Source organism: Sinocyclocheilus grahami, unplaced genomic scaffold (genome assembly GCF_001515645.1).
Source record: "Sinocyclocheilus grahami isolate Dianchi unplaced genomic scaffold, SAMN03320097.WGS_v1.1 scaffold144.1, whole genome shotgun sequence".
Classification (NCBI taxonomy): domain Eukaryota; kingdom Metazoa; phylum Chordata; class Actinopteri; order Cypriniformes; family Cyprinidae; genus Sinocyclocheilus; species Sinocyclocheilus grahami.
Window position 1 is genome coordinate 1166120 of NW_015505323.1, and position 16478 is coordinate 1182597.

The window sequence follows — 16478 nt, forward strand, 5'->3', positions numbered from 1 at the left end:
AGTTCTGTATTGTTTTCTCCAGCAAAAATGATGCACACCTATTGAAAAGAAAAGCTTGTGATTGTTGATTTGTTAAGCATGATGTCTGTCACATTTGCAAGTGTGTGTGTCTGCACTGTAATATCTTCTGATTGGATGTTTATGTGTATCTTCGAGTAAGTTTGAAATATTTTCATGAGGTAGAGAGAAAAGCATAGATTGGGCAGATTGTATGAGGGATGGAGCGTTATGTGCTGTTAATGTGTTGCCCGTTTGCAGCTGGACCCTCTCCCCTCTCAGCAGGAAATGAGGGGGGAGGCTTTAGTGGGCCGGACAGGAAACGCTCGCAAAACTGGCATCCTGTTGATCCACTGATGGTCAGTCAGATAGAAACCGCTTTATACAGTTAAAGAGTGGACTTTGCACACACACGTACATTTTCAAGGGGAATTTTAACTGAGAACTTCCCTTTCTCTAGACAGGAAAGAAAGAGGAAGTAATGCAAAAAAGTGTTAAGTTACAAAATATAAAGTAATTTCAATTTCTTACAATCTGTTACTTATATAAATGCATTGTGTGTTTCTTTTTCTTGCTCTCTCCTTCTTTCTCTTTCTCCCCAGGAAGATGGTGTGTATGGAAAGCTGATGTGAGGATCTGGTGAGAGCCGAATCTGATTACATTGACGTACACTACCACAGTTCATTCATTACATTTACACACCGACAGCTGAGAGAAACATAGTAGAAAACCTTCTCAACATTGACAAACTCATGCCATGACATACCATAAACAACATCATTATCATACAGAGACCCCCAAATCAATTTGTACACTCAGGCTAGGGCTTCACTGAAATCATGCTATGACTTAGTATGGTTATCAAATCGCAAATTAAATAAATACATGTGCTCTGTGTTTTCGAGTGTTGTTTTACATGCAAGCAGCTCATGATCCAGTGTTTCTTTGGTGTCTCAGAGGTTTGGTTTGGAGTAAATGTTGATCCACACAAACTTCTCTGCATGTATGCACCAACCACCTTCCTAAACTTGTTGTGAGAAATGCTTATAAACCTGCTATTTTACAGTTATTATTGAAATTATTATTATTATTATAAAATACTAAATTTTTAATAATAATTATTATTATTATTGATATGTAATCACAGCTTTTTGGGTCAAATTATGCAGCCCTACAAACAAGCACAGCAAACTTGGAGCTTTTTTTAAATCACATTTTTAATCGCAATCAAATTCTTTTTCAGGAAAAACACAATACGATTTTTTTCTAAAAATTGTGCAATCCTATGTTAAGCTATACCTTAAAACCAATGTCATTGCATTAAATATCTAGTAACTTACTCAATATTACTGTATCTAATTATTTCCTCTTTATCTTGTTTCTGTGGGAAGAAACTCTGTTTCCAGGGTGATGAGCTGTGTGCTTTAAAAATATTGAATATTATGGGCTGTGCTTGCTGTAAGCAGAGGAAGGCCAGTAAAGCTGTGTCGAATCCCAACTCGTGGGACACAGGCAATGGGACCCAGGCATCAGAACCCTCCCGTTACATCATCGATCCCACTTTTAACTCTGGGATGATCCCAAACTTTAATGATTATCCAAACTCTGCTCCCTCATCCACTCTCAACCCATCCCGCCCAGCCCCCATCACAGGTGTGTAAAAGTGTGTGTTGAGATGTGATTTTCAGTGTTGTTTACTTCCCTTACTGAAACCAGATATTTTTTGCGTGTTTGTTCAGGAGGTGGTGTAACGCTCTTTATAGCCCTTTATGACTATGAAGCCCGTACAGAGGATGACCTGAGCTTCCAGAAAGGAGAAAAGTTCCATATTATCAACAATACGTGAGTTCAAAGCAGGACAGTTAGAATAAGATTTACAGTCTTTTAAAACCACAAATAAACCACAAATACCAGGCATATCTTCCTTTTTTGTCTTACTTCTCTCTCTCTCTGTTGTTCTCCTTGTCCCTCTTTCTTTCTCATTTCCTTTCTCCTCATCTGTTTATACCACTTTTTGATATGTCTTTCTCTGTCCCCTGTCCCTCTACAGCGAGGGTGACTGGTGGGAGGCTCGTTCTCTGGACACAGGGAAGTCTGGGTACATTCCTAGTAACTATGTGGCCCCTGTGGACTCCATACAAGCTGAGGAGTGAGTTACATGTGAACATGCCATTTCAGCAATTTGCAATGACATTATATGCAAGTTTTAAAGTACATTATTGGTGTTTGTCCATGCAGGTGGTATTTTGGGAAGATGGGCCGGAAGGATGCAGAACGACAGTTGTTACCGCAGAACAATCCTAGAGGGACATTCTTAATACGAGAGAGCGAGACAACAAAAGGTAAACGATTTTAAAGTTCATTTATCAGTATATACACTTTCAGTGAAAAGATTTTTTTATGTTTTTTTTTGTATTCTCTTCTGCTCATCATGCCTGTATTTATGATCCAAAATACAGCAAAAGCCATAATATTGTGAAATATTTGTACTATTAAAAATAACTGCTTTCTATTTGAATATATTTTAAAATGTTATTTATTCCTGTGATTTCAAAGCTGATTTTTTTAGCATCATTACTCATGTCTTCAGTGCCACATGGTTCTTCAGAAATCATTCTAATATTCTTATTTGCTGCTCCGAAAACATTTATTATAATTATTGTTATTATTAATATTTAAAACAGTTGAGTAATTTTTTTTTTCAGGATTCTTTGTTGAATGCAAAGATCCAAAGATCAAAATGATGATAAAGACATTTATAATGTTACAAAAAGATGTCTATTTCAGATAAATGCTGTTCTTATATTCATCAAAGAAACCTGAAAAAATTCTACTGTTTTCAACATAATAATAATAATATGATGATGATAATAATGATATGAAAAATGTTTTTTTGAGCTGCAAATCAGCATATTAGAATGATTTCTGAAGGATCATGTGACACTGAAGACTGGAGTAATGACTGCTGAAAAATCAGCTTTGAAATTACAGGAATAAATTAGCTGTATTTTGGATCAAATAAATGCAGGCTTGGTGAGCAGAAGAGAGTTATTTAAAATCTTAAGATGTAGCATCTTAATCTTAAAAATCTTACTGTTCAAAAACTTTTGACTGGTAGTGTGTATTTACATTTTGTGCTCTGTAGAGACTCTAAAATCAAATCATATGTGTAATATTTAGTATTGTGATTAATCAATTTTTGTAGCTATTGCTGTTAATCAGCAAGGATATATTAAATTGATCAAAAGTAACAGTACAGACTTTTTACATTGTTACAAAAGATTTCTGTTTCAAATAAATGCTGTTCTTTTGAACTTTATATTCAAAAGAGAATAATTTAATATAATTAATCATTTAAAAATATATTTAAATAGATAACAGCTATATTCAATTGTAATAATGTTTCACAATGTTGCTGTTTTTACTGTATTTTTGATCAAATAAGAGAATTCTTTCAAAAGCAATCTTTAAAAAGAACTTGCCAACCCCAACTTTTGAACAGTAAATGAAAGTGTCAACAGTGTTTTAAAATGAACTGTTGAATACGTTTAATTAATCCCATGAATTAACACTGATAGCCTACAATTAGTGTGTAGAAAAACGTCTAGTATACATAATTTCTCTTACAGTGTCATTCCATACAACAATAAGGAACATGCAAGGAAAGCTGGAAAAAATTTGTTGAGATCCAGTACGATAATGGTGCTCATTACTGTAGAATAATGGAGGTTCTGCACATTCAATAGAAGCCCTGAACCAGAAGTTGAGACAAGATGACACAACAATAACTAAATGCCATTGCAGTTGTTTGGTGCTGACTGAAAAGAGATTTCTGATATTTTTATTAATAAAATTCGTTTTAAATCCATTTAATTTCTCACCAACAAATTCAAATATTTGAGAGTGTCTTTTCGCCCCTCTTTAGGAGCATACTCTTTGTCTATCAGAGACTGGGATGATGCAAAGGGCGATCATGTCAAGCATTATAAAATTAGGAAGCTGGACAATGGTGGTTATTACATCACAACAAGGACACAGTTTGATACCGTCCAGGAGCTGGTGGAGCATTATACAGGTCGGTGCAATACATGTAAACCTAACCCTTAACATACTGTGATTTAAAAATGCATGACAGTACACTTGAAAGTTTTTTTTATATATAGGTTTTAGAATTTCTTCAGAACGAAGCATTGTTTATTGGCTCTTTATGTGGCGTATTGATATTTACTGCGAATAAAGTTATCAGCAGGTCAGTTTATCTTTGTCCGTCTTCATTTCCTCTTTTGTCACCCAAATGACTTCTCTGCTTCGGCCGAGTGCATAATTTGTATCAGTTCTGTTAGTGATCCTCCTACTCAAACTGTCAGTCTGGTGCTATCAGCCTTCCTGTTTCACTGTTATTGTTGAATCTAGTCAGTCACACACCCCTACATGCACATATACTCTCATGAATAGACAGAGGTTCTTCTCAGATAGACCACTTCATCAGTAAAACTAAAATTGGGCCACCTACCACTCCAAATACGGGGCAAACCATTACCGCAGAACAGTTACTTTCAGTTTTAAGTGCTAAATATTTTTCCTTAGTTTGTACTAATGTAAATATGTAATTCCCCACATTTACAAATCTAAATTTTACCAGACTGATGCTTTATTTGAAATGAACTGGAGTAGTGCTGATTGCTAGCTAATAAGTTAGACTGAACACTAGCATACACTGATGTACATTACCGTTCGTAAGTTTGTGGTCAGTAAGCCACACTGGATTGAACAAAAGTGACAGTAAAGACATTTATGATGTTTCAAAATATTGATGTTTCAAATAAATGCTGTTCTTTTGAACTTTCTGTTCATCAAATAATTCTGAAAAATGTATCACGGTTTCTTGAGCACCAAATCAGTATATTAGAATGATTTCTGAAGGATCATGTGACACTGAAAACTGGAGTAATAGCAGCTGAAAATTCAGCTTTGCCACTACAGGAATAAATTACATTTTAAAATATATTCTATAATAATATTTTACAATATTACGGTTTCACTGTATTTGTGATCAAATAAATGCAGCCTTGGTGAGACTTCTTTTAAAGACATAAAAAAATCTTACTGAACCACACTTTCGAACAGTAGTGTAGTGTGAGACAGTAAAAACACCATCACAAATTGATGACAACACAATCAGGGTTGATATGAGTTGATTAATCCATTGGGTCTTTATACTATAATAGTAATTAATATTATTATTATTATATTTCATAGAATTGTAATTCTTACTATAAAATAATACTTAACATTTAACATCCTTTAGCATGACTCAACACCACGCAACAGTGGTGATATCTGACATGCTACAGCTGTTGACTGTCAGTGATCTCTGTCGCCCTCTGCTGAGTGAACATGTATCATTCCAGTTTTTTATGCATATGTTTGCTTGAGAGTGCTTCTTTAATCTGATTTGGGCAGCATTTTGTGTATGTGTAAATGTTTGTTTTATATAGCCTGCTGTTTGTGTCTTCTTTGCATCTCTGTCTTCTCTCGTTTCTATCCGTGTCTTTCTTTTTCCTTACTCTGTTCTTTAGAGCGTGCAGCAGGGCTGTGCTGCCGTTTGATTGGCAGCTGTAGGCGGGGCATGCCTAAGCTGGCTGACCTGTCAGTGAAGACAAAGGATGTTTGGGAGATTCCCAGGGAGTCACTTCAGCTCATTAAGAAACTGGGCAATGGCCAGTTTGGTGAAGTGTGGATGGGTAGGAACCACAAAAATCATGGGAACATGTTGCAGGAAGGAGGGAACAAACCTTGCACACCTTGCCCACCCTGCCTGTGGTACAAAGCCTTGCAATTATATTAAATGTCTTAAAGAGATAGTTCATCCAAAAAAATCTAATTCTGTCATCATTTACTTGCCCTCATGTCGACTTTATTTCTCCTGTGAAACACAAAAGTTTTGGTTACCATTGACTTATATTGTATGGATTGGTATGAAAAAAATTAAAATGTCTTCTTTTATGTTCCACAGAAGAAAGAAAGTCACAAGAGGGTAAAAAAATGATTCTCTCATTATAAGGCAATTGTCTGTCTATTTCTGTAAAAAAAAGAAACATTCTAATAATTTTACAATTAAAATGTTTTGGAAGACTTCCATTGTAGTAAATTGTGAAAAGAGGTCCAAACTATTTTGCAAGGCGCTGAAGATGAAAGAATGGAGGTCAGGGAAATAACGTAAAGCTGTGCTGTTTTTGTTCTCTCCCTCTGGTCCTTCTAACATTGCATGCCACCCTGTTCCCTCCCCACTCTTTCTCTCTTTCAACACCCTCAACAGGTAGTAATGATGGTTTATGTTGCTACTTGACTAAAGCCTGTCCAAATGCCACGCCCCAAACGATGGGTTTAGGACGGGATGCCTGGGAGATCGCCCGGGAAACATTGCAGCTCAACAGGAAGTTGGGTCAGGGTTGTTTTGGCGACGTCTGGATGGGTGAGAGGGATACGATGATACCCAGTGTGGATGTTCATGTCAGCATTTGCTAATGCTACAGCCAGTGTTTCCAAAGGACGCACCAGCCTTCTTCGCCACTTTAGCATGTTTTCCTATGTCTGTTTTAATCCGTTTGTTTTCTATAATTTGGTCAGTGCAGTCATAATGACAAGAGAATATGAAAAGGTGTCCTTTTGTGGGCTGAACATCTCAAATGCTTAAAGCACAAATGCTGAGATTGACCCTGCTTTGCCAAGCATCTGACTATGGATCAGCTAATCCCCAATATAGCACTACGTCAGCTAAACCTCAATAGCATTTTAGCACTGTGTTGATGGTCATTGTGACATTAAAAATGCAATAGCACAGTAGCATAAATAAATAAATTTAAAAAAAATCAAAGTTCAGCTCTTTCCCAGGAGCTGAGTATTGTGTTGTCTGCAACAATCCCAGCTTCCTGTTGCTTTGGTGTGTGGCCATATTCCATCTGTTTCTCTTTATCTCCTTCTTTCATCCCTTAAACTTTGCCATGTTCAAATGGCTCTTCCAACTGTGTCTGACACCATTTCTATGTATAGGCATGTGGAATGGCACAACTAAAGTTGCAGTGAAGACCCTGAAGCCAGGCACCATGTCTCCAGAGGCCTTCCTGGATGAGGCCCAGATCATGAAGAGGCTCCGTCATGATAAACTGGTACAGCTGTATGCTGTGGTGTCTGAGGAGCCCATCTACATCATCACTGAGTTCATGAGTCAAGGTATGGACAATAATGAGAATGTCGTCTGTTGTTTGTAGTAAAATGTTTTTTGAAAGAAGTCTCTTATGCTCACCAAGGCTGCATTTACTTTAATCAAAAATACAGCAAAAACAGTAATTAATTTTGTGAAATATTATTGTCTATTTGAATATATTTAAAAATGTAATTTATGCCTGAGATGGCAAAGCTGAATTTTCAGCAGCCATTACTCCAGTCTTCAGTGCCACGTGATCCTTCAGATATAATTCTAATATTCTGATTTGGTGTTCAAGAAATATTTATTCTTATCAAAGTTAAAAACCGTTTTAGATGCTTAATATTTTTGTGGAAACCGTGATACATTTATTCAGGGTTCTTTGATTGATAGAAAGATAAAAAGAACAGCATTTATTTGAAATAGAATTATAAATGTCTTTACTGTCACTTATGATCAATTTAATGCATCCTTGCTAAATAAAAGTTTTAATTTATTTAAAACTTAATTTTATTTAAAACTTGCTGACCCCAAACTATTGAATAATAATGTATGTTTCTATTTATATAAATATTACAAAAATAATTTAAATAATTTAATTTATATAAAGGTACATATCAATTTTTGCCTTGATTGTTCTGTGATTTAGGAAGCTTGTTGGACTTCTTGAAAGATGGAGATGGCAGAAATCTAAAATTGCCCCAACTTGTGGATATGGCAGCTCAGGTAAAGCTTCTTAGTCAACAAATGTCTAGCAAATGTTTATTATACATTACTGGGAAAATCCTCCAGAAACGTTAAATGGTTAAGGTTGGAGCCAAGGACCATTTCTTATTTAGAACAATTCCTGAACCAATTAATCTTATGAGCTGGTGTTCTGTCTAGTGAATCTAAAAAATAAAATAAAATACATTATTACATTACTGGGAAAATCCTCCAGAAACGTTAAATGGTTAAGGTTGGAGCCAAGGACCATTTCTTATTTAGAACAATTCCTGAACCAATTAATCTTATGAGCTGGTGTTCTGTCTAGTGAATCTAAAAAATAAAATAAAATACAATGGGACCAGTAATCTGAATTCCTGAACATTTTCCTGAGTCATATTGGAAAATCAAAAACAAACCGCTTGACCTGTGTAGTTTGATTCGCGAATGAATGACTCTTCAGTCAGTTGTTTTTAGTGAATCAAAAATATTCAGTGTAAGCAGAATCATTCCCATCTCTATAAATGGTAATATATCAGGATCAAGGCTACAGTAGATCTTCAGATCCTGGATTGGTTAAAGATTCAACCTGCAGGATTTATATTAGCATAAAATGTACACAACTGGTTATAAGAGAACTACATTACACAGCCGTTCTGCACAGGGTCAATCACCCTTAAACCTTTGAACCATAGAAGAAATAAGACACTTAAACAAATGTGCCAATCCTTCAGATAAGCGCTAAGAAGCATCTTGAGAGCATGTCTTTATTAAAACTAATAGCAATCTCCCTTCTTAGTATTGTGATGAAAGTGCTTTTGTTTCTTCTAGATTGCTGCAGGCATGGCCTATATTGAACGGATGAACTACATCCACAGAGACCTGCGAGCTGCCAATATCCTGGTTGGAGAAGGTCTGGTCTGTAAGATTGCAGACTTTGGGCTAGCTAGACTCATCGAGGACAATGAGTACACAGCTAGACAAGGTCATTCACAATCTAAGATCCAAACTTGATCTTAATCTACTACCTCCTTTATTTGATATTATCAAATATTATTTATCTCTTCCTTGGCCTCAGTTTCATTCCAGCTCATTTTGTTCTAATTTTCATTTTACAGCACTACAGTTTTCATCTTTCATTACTCTATTTTGGGCTGCTATATCTCAGTACTTCGGTTCAGCACTTTCTATTTGATCTGTCATTTTTATAAATCATTGTTAAATGTGCTGAACTAATTGTCTTGATTATCGTATTATAGGAGCAAAGTTTCCGATAAAGTGGACTGCCCCAGAGGCTGCGCTTTATGGTAAATTTACCATCAAATCAGATGTGTGGTCTTTTGGTATTCTGTTGACTGAGCTCATCACCAAGGGCAGAGTGCCTTACCCAGGTGTGTCCTCGTTGAACCACTATGACTACACTTTTATTCACACTGTCTGTATGATTCTTTCTGTTGTACACAGATATAAACTTAGAATTGTGAGAAAGAATGTATTAATAGTAATTAAAGCCTTTTAAAATATTTTGACTATTTCACTTTACATAATTTTATTAAAATATTTTACGTAAAACTGGAATTTTATTTCATTTTTAAATGTTTTTAATAATAATTTAAGCTAATTTCACACTGTTTGACAAGATAAAATAAAAAAAACAAAATTAATAAAAAATGTTATTAATACTTAGTTTGACCTTTAGTGATTGACAGTCAACATTTTCTGTATGTTAAGCACATAATTTCTTTGAAAGCACTTTCATTTGTTGAATCATAAAACAATATGAATAATAAAACATAATAAAAAGTTTATTTTATGATTTTTTTTTATCATTTTAATGGAAAGGGTCATGTGGATCACCTGTTGCAGTACAAATATGTTTATTTTTATTTCTCTGTGTATGAATTTGCATAGGGATGAACAACAGAGAGGTTCTGGAGCAGGTTGAGCGTGGATATCGAATGCCGTGTCCGCAGGGCTGCCCAGCATCTCTGCATGAGTTGATGCTGCAGTGCTGGCGGAAGGATCCTGACGAGAGGCACACCTTTGAGTACCTGCAGAGCTTCCTGGAGGACTACTTTACTGCTACTGAACCCCAGTACCAGCCTGGAGAAAACCTGTGATAGACGCATATACACCTAAGTGCATTAGCTCAATATATCCTTCAGGAAAGATGCTATTGCCTTTACTTTCTATCACAGTACCTCCATAAACTGATTTTGATCCATGGCCCTGCAATCACAAGCTCCAATTGAGCATGCTTTAGTCCAGCTTCTCATTCCGTGCTTCAAATTAAAAAAAACTTTCGTGCTCTCAAACAGCAAGACTGGGTCACTTAAGTCTGAACTAATACAGTGGTCAATGTTAATATTGGTTCTTTAACTTAAAATACAACAGCACATATTATACAGCATATTAATACTTCATCTCTCCGTTAAGCAATAGCAATTAGTTACCTATTCAATCATATTACTATATCCACCACTGTATTTGTATGTTCTGTCACTTGTAGACTATTCAAGTCATTTCTAATGGGTGCCTAAGTGAAGTTATTCTAGCCAACAGAACATTTTGCTCTGATATACAGGTGGAACAGAAAATCTCTACTAGACATTCAATAGTGACCTGGATAACTGCGATTTTTTTTTTTTACAGACCTATCTAATTGGTGGTATGTTTTGTGATTAATGTGATATACAGGTCTAAACTCCAATCACAGAGAAAGCTCTTCCAGCTCAAGAGCAAGGCTACACAAACTTTTTTTTTTTTTTTTTTACATGCGAGTCAGCTTCCGAATGTGCATTTTTGAATGTAACAATTCAGTCTTTCTTTTTTGTCTGGCAAAAGTAAATTGAATGCAATGGTCTTGATATTCTGAAGCCAAAAATGAAATCTTGAATTATCAGAGTATGTGTCTCAATGCACAGCTGAAGAGGATGCAGGTTGCATTTGTTTCTTTAGGCCGTGTTCTCTTAGCTAGTCGTGTTATTGCTTTATAATAATCCTTTTTGTTTAACTTTTAAGTTTAACTTTGAAGCTAACAATCTTGTATTATCATATTAAAGATCAATTCTGTTGTATAATAGTGGGCTTTATTGTAGATTTAAAGACACAGTATTGACATTCAGAAAAAAAAGTCATTCAGAGCTGTCTTTTAAAATGAGAAGAAAAACTGTTTTTTTTTTTTTTTTGTTTCCAGCATTTTACACTGTATTTTACATTTTACATCATATCTCAATGATTTGGATTATAATTTAAGTGGATATCAAGCCTGTGCCTTTATTCAGGGCCAGTGATATTCTACAGGGATAGACTGTAACCCTGAACTGAAGAATGTGTATTACAGTTATGTAATTGTTTGTGCCATTTTATTATACTGAGCTTACTGAACTGAACAAGTTCAACTAACAACTAACAAGTTTCTTTTACTCTGCATGCACATCATACACTCTTGCAGAATGCGCTCACCTTTACTTGTATAGTGCTTTATGTAGTCTTTATAAAATATAGATGGTTTTAAAGCAGCTTCAGTAATAATCAGAATCAATGATGCAACAGGCAAATCCAAAATCTGCTGTGAAGAATCTCAAATAAAGTGTGCTTCAAAGACCGAGACAAACGCTCAATTGCTCACGGCTGCATTCATATGCTCTCCAGTTTGCTGTCCACAAGATGGCAGAAGAACCGTAATGTAGAGACTGGGAGATGTGCAGGGTTTTTAGTATGCTGTATTGGTTTATTAATTATCCTGCTGGGGTTTGTAGTCATGATGGTACATTCATACCTGCACTGAGCTGGCACTTTGTTCTTGCTGCAGATTTGAGTTTTACGTTTATAAATTAAACCGCTTGTTGCATCTACATTTTGCTGCAGCAGGGTAGCGTGTTCCTCTGCAGCCCTGGGGATGTGTGTTGATTAATTTCTAGCACATTTCAGCATTCGTCTGTTTATAAAAATCAGATGTAACAAAAAAAGGAATATAGGTGGTGGAGCAGGAACTTAACAGCTGTGTAGCTTCAGATATGCAGATTAATGTAGGTTGACTTTGTTTTGAGCTGAATACGTTCTTGCAGTCTGCGTTTTTAGATTTCTGGATGTTTATTCTTTATTTAGAATACACATCTATTAAGCAAACACTTCTTCCCAAAGTGATTTAATGATCTCTTTTTTTTTTTTGTATGAAATTTTATTTGCACACAGACACTTTTAAACTGTCTGTTTTAATCTACCCCCGTTTTATAGTGAGGTACCAAATGTAAAAAAAAAAATCAACATATGAAGCTCATTTTCCCTAACCTGTATACTACTATCATTGTGTATGAGCCTATATAATGCTATAATCAAAACAAAAGAGTTCTCTGTGGGCCTATTGGGTGCTGTAGGAACAGCCCAACTGAATACATCAATGCAATCAAATAAAACTGCAATTAGTCACAGTGTGATATTAGTGCAGTCTGTATTAGGACAGCCAAAGAATATATACATTTCTCCCAAGTCCAATTTTTTAAATGGTAAAGGGAATGTTGAAAGAGCTTGGACTATGAAAGAAAATTTGTTTACTGGAGGGCAGAGCAGAGACACTATTGGACTGTGATTTTTGACAATGTCTAGATCTCTAATAGATTCAGCTATTATATTATTCAGGGCCCACGGTTCATATCAAGGACGTTAAATATTGTGTCCCATCATTATAGGACATCATTCCGTTTTTAAAGAGATAGTCCACTCAAAAATGAATCGCCTCATGTTGTGCCAAACCTGTATGACTTTCTTTATTCCATGGGACACAATAGAATGTTTGGCATAATGTTAGTGGCTGACAGCCTCAGTCACTCTTCACTTTTATTGTACCTTTACAATGAAAGTGAATGAATGACTGAGTCTGTCATTTTGCCTTCTTTTGTGTTCCATGGAAGAAAGAAAGTCATACAGGTTTGAAACAACATGAGGCTGATGTGATTCATTTTTGGATGTGCTATTCCTTTAAAAGGTTTTTAAGGCTCTATGGCTACATGATCACAGTCATGGAAGAGTATCTCCATCCTTATATACTTGCCATCATGGGCTTTCTGAGTGAACGAATGAGTTCATATGTACTTTCTTAAAGGGATAGTGTATGCAAAATATGCAAATTCTGTCATAATTTGCTCACCCTCTTTTTCTCATTTTGACCATCCAGAAATTTATTTTTGGTCATACAATGTAAGCCCAAAACGGATTACCAACATTCTTCAAAATATCAATTTCGTGTTCATAGTCATGCAGGTTTGGTTCGACATGAGGGGGAGTAAATCCTGGCAGAATTTACATTTTTTGAGTGAATGAAGCATTCGAAGTGGTGCTAGTCTAGTGACATCTCTCATTTTGAGGAAACTTCCTCTCTGATCTGAACAAGATCACTTGCGGATCCTTAATGTAGCCTAATGTGCAATATGAAAATCATTTGTGTCACGTATGCAGATCTAATGGCATTTCTTCAGAGCCCCGTCGCACTGTCTGGTTATTATATATTTGATGCAACCCATACGCACACTGAGAGAGAGGGAGAAGAGAGAATGAATGAAGTCACGATGAGCAGAACTTCAGTACCCAGAGTCCACCAGAGGAGGAAAAAAATCTAGACAAGAATCTACGGAGGCCCGGATGCCCCCGTCGACAAGGCACGTCTACAGCCCTCTCTGACTAGATTCCTCCGAGTTGGTTTGCAGAGGGCGAGAAACGGCGCAGAACGGCGCTCATTCCAATTTCTCGCGCTCGCTGCACTCCCGGGGCGCTCCTGTGACAAACTGCGGTACTCTGTTACTACAATTTCACATTTTTTTTATCCGACGTGGTGACAACAATACGCGAGTTCTCCCTTGTTCTCCCTGCAAATATTTTTTGTGCGTTTTGTTCTGGTTTCTTTTTTTCTTTTTTTAAACAAACAAAAAACAAACAGATGCTGAACAGACTGTTTGGCGTCGCAAGACAGAAGAGGATCGAGATGACCAAAGCCTCCGACATTCATACATAGTTGTTTTTTTCACACAGACACCTCTGCTTTTAGGATGTTGCATGTCACCGAGCGCTCTGTGATCCAGTCGCGAGAAGCCTGATGAGCGCGTGAGGAGCGCAGCACCACAGCTGCAGCAGCGGAGCTCGGCGCCTCCCGGTGAGTGCGCGCGTCTGGCTTCACAGCCAAAATTTGCATAGTCTTCCCCTGCGCCGCGCCGCATTTCACGAGGGTTTGTGTTTTCTATTGAAGGAATTTTTATTAACCTCATCGCTGCCATTCATTGAGCTCGCGATAGGTCACTCGCATTCACACACACACACACACTCCATAGGTACATAGATTACGCTCACCTACATTCCGCGCTACATCAGACATATTACTAGCTGTAGATTGACATTATTAAATATCACAGACACACATTATTTTGTTGAATAAAAACGTGTGTGCGATAGACGTTTTAATGTAAGAATGTATAAATAAACTACACAAGAATATTCGTTCGTATAGCCTATGTGAAATAAAATTGACCGTTTGACATGCACATATTTTAAGACGTGAATGTGTCGCTGTAACACAGGGCAAACATAAATGTAGTGCCCATTGACTGTGGAATACTGATGAGTGATCATAAGTGGCTGTTGACTGACGGCATGTATGAACGTCTGATGCGTTGGGTGATTATTATTATGGGGAGACGACAAACAGCCTCACGCGCCTGCCTGGAGCTCGCCAGTGACTGCACTTTTGATTAGTCTGGCTAATTATTCAGCCTCTGTCTGTCAAATTTTAAATTTCAAAGTACTTTATTGGCATGATTGTTTTACTCACAATGCCAAAGCATCGATACAAAAAAGATAGAAAAACTAACAAAAAATATATATTTTTTTTAATTGTCGTAATGTATTAGGAAAAAATTCCAGTCATGTTAATAACGTCATGATTTTAATATATAATATAAACTCAATTAAAAAAATCTATTTTATGCAGCATTGTCATGACATTAAAAAAAAAAAATTATTCTGTTTATTTCTGTTTGACAGTGGGCAATGATTAGCAATGCAGTGGCGCGTTGGTAAAAAATCTATTTTATGCAGCATTGTCATGACATTAAAAAAAAATTATTCTGTTTATTTCTGTTTGACAGTGGGCAATGATTAGCAATGCAGTGGCGCGTTGGCGTAAGTCTTTTGGTTCTAGCTGTGCGCGCGACGGTGACGCGAAGATGTTTATGTTGTGACAGGCGCGATTATTCACGCCACACGCTTGGAACGTAACAAAACACGCACGTTGCTTCCCAAACGCGGAAACGCGGATATTTCTAAAGACGAGGGAATGTATTACTAGTTTCTGTAGCTATATGGTGTGTTGTCATGGAGACTGACAGATAACGAGGTAAACTCACGCGTTAGGATGCTAAATGCACATTGAAATGATATGTAAAGTGTATATATCTATAGGTCACATAGGTTTTAGTTTGTATTGTGTCTAAAGTGAAACACTAGGTTGAATAGGGAGTGGGGGGACTGTCTGTGCATGTGTTAGCCTACTTTGTCCACCTGTCAGAAAGTGTTGGCTAGTCTTATAGCTCTGGTCTCCATGGCAACCTTTATTCTGTAAAGGAAGCTTGGTTTCCCACAACAGCTGGAAACCTCTGATTGGCAGAGCTGAGAGACATAGCATTGACTCAAGCTGACCTTGGCTACAGCTAGTATATTGCACACTGCACATACTTAGCACGGAAGCAGCTTCGCTGTCTTCCATCTACTTTTTCATTCCCTGCTGGCTGGCTGGAGCTGTTTTTTTTTTTTTTGGAGTGATTTTCACCTCTGACCTCAGTTCCTCAGTCTAGGGAGGAAGGGGGAGGCATTCGGTTGCAGGCTGCTAAGTTTATCCGCATCAGTTTTTGTGTGTGTGTGTGTGAGAGAAAGACACTAGACACGGAGAACTTGTGAGCAAGGATGATGATGGAGTTAGTGCGAGAGAAGGTGAGAGCGAGTATCTAGGGGTTCTGTATAGCTGGCTGGTTTCTGTGTCTCTCAGTAACGAACCAACTCTAACAAGAGACAGAACCAGCTCAATTATTAAAGAGTGAGAAAGAAAGGGAGGGGAGAAAAAACAAGGGAGAGAAGAGCAGCAGCAGTAGCCAGAGCAACACATATACATCACATAAACAACAGCTCATGCATGCTGTGAGATACACAGATAGCATATCACATACACGACTAAAGCTCATACCATTCACAGGAAACGATCCTTGTGCATCTTTACATTTTCCAGTTTTAAAACTCATCCATTAAGAGCTTTCATGCTGCATGGAAGTGCTTATTACCTACGGTTTTAAATGAATGATATAATATCACTAATTGAATCGTTATTGAGATGTTTGTAAAACAGAGAAAAAAGAAAACTCAAGCGGTTTTACATTCATGATATTGTTGCCATAGACTTCATTTGTACAGATCAGCTGATAAAGTATGTTCCATACTGAGGATATGCATTTGAATGCATTTTTTACTGACATATGCTGTTCTCTCTCATTTTCTCTATTCTCCCCCCCCCCCCCCCCCCCCCCCCCCC

General features: G+C 36.9%; 1 protein-coding gene across 4 annotated transcripts in view; it reads left to right on the plus strand.

Annotated features, from left to right (window-relative positions):
* LOC107591631 (proto-oncogene tyrosine-protein kinase Yrk-like) overlaps positions 1 to 12321 on the plus strand; it is a 25951-nt gene extending 13630 nt beyond the window's left edge. Inside the window, exons 2-13 of one of the 4 annotated variants that reach the window (XM_016280843.1) lie at positions 600 to 636; positions 1389 to 1650; positions 1737 to 1839; positions 2048 to 2146; positions 2236 to 2339; positions 3923 to 4072; positions 5577 to 5741; positions 7051 to 7230; positions 7854 to 7930; positions 8741 to 8894; positions 9169 to 9300; positions 9821 to 12321. In XM_016280843.1, coding sequence (XP_016136329.1) covers positions 1440 to 1650; positions 1737 to 1839; positions 2048 to 2146; positions 2236 to 2339; positions 3923 to 4072; positions 5577 to 5741; positions 7051 to 7230; positions 7854 to 7930; positions 8741 to 8894; positions 9169 to 9300; positions 9821 to 10029 — 1584 coding nt within the window. In that variant the 5' untranslated portion in view covers positions 600 to 636; positions 1389 to 1439 and the 3' untranslated portion in view covers positions 10030 to 12321. Of the gene's footprint in view, positions 1 to 599; positions 637 to 1388; positions 1651 to 1736; positions 1840 to 2047; positions 2147 to 2235; positions 2340 to 3922; positions 4073 to 5576; positions 5742 to 6316; positions 6473 to 7050; positions 7231 to 7853; positions 7931 to 8740; positions 8895 to 9168; positions 9301 to 9820 lie in introns of all 4 variants that reach the window. The other 3 variants (XM_016280846.1, XM_016280845.1, XM_016280844.1) reach the window with 3 other exon arrangements.
* Positions 12322 to 16478: the final 4157 nt, after the last annotated feature.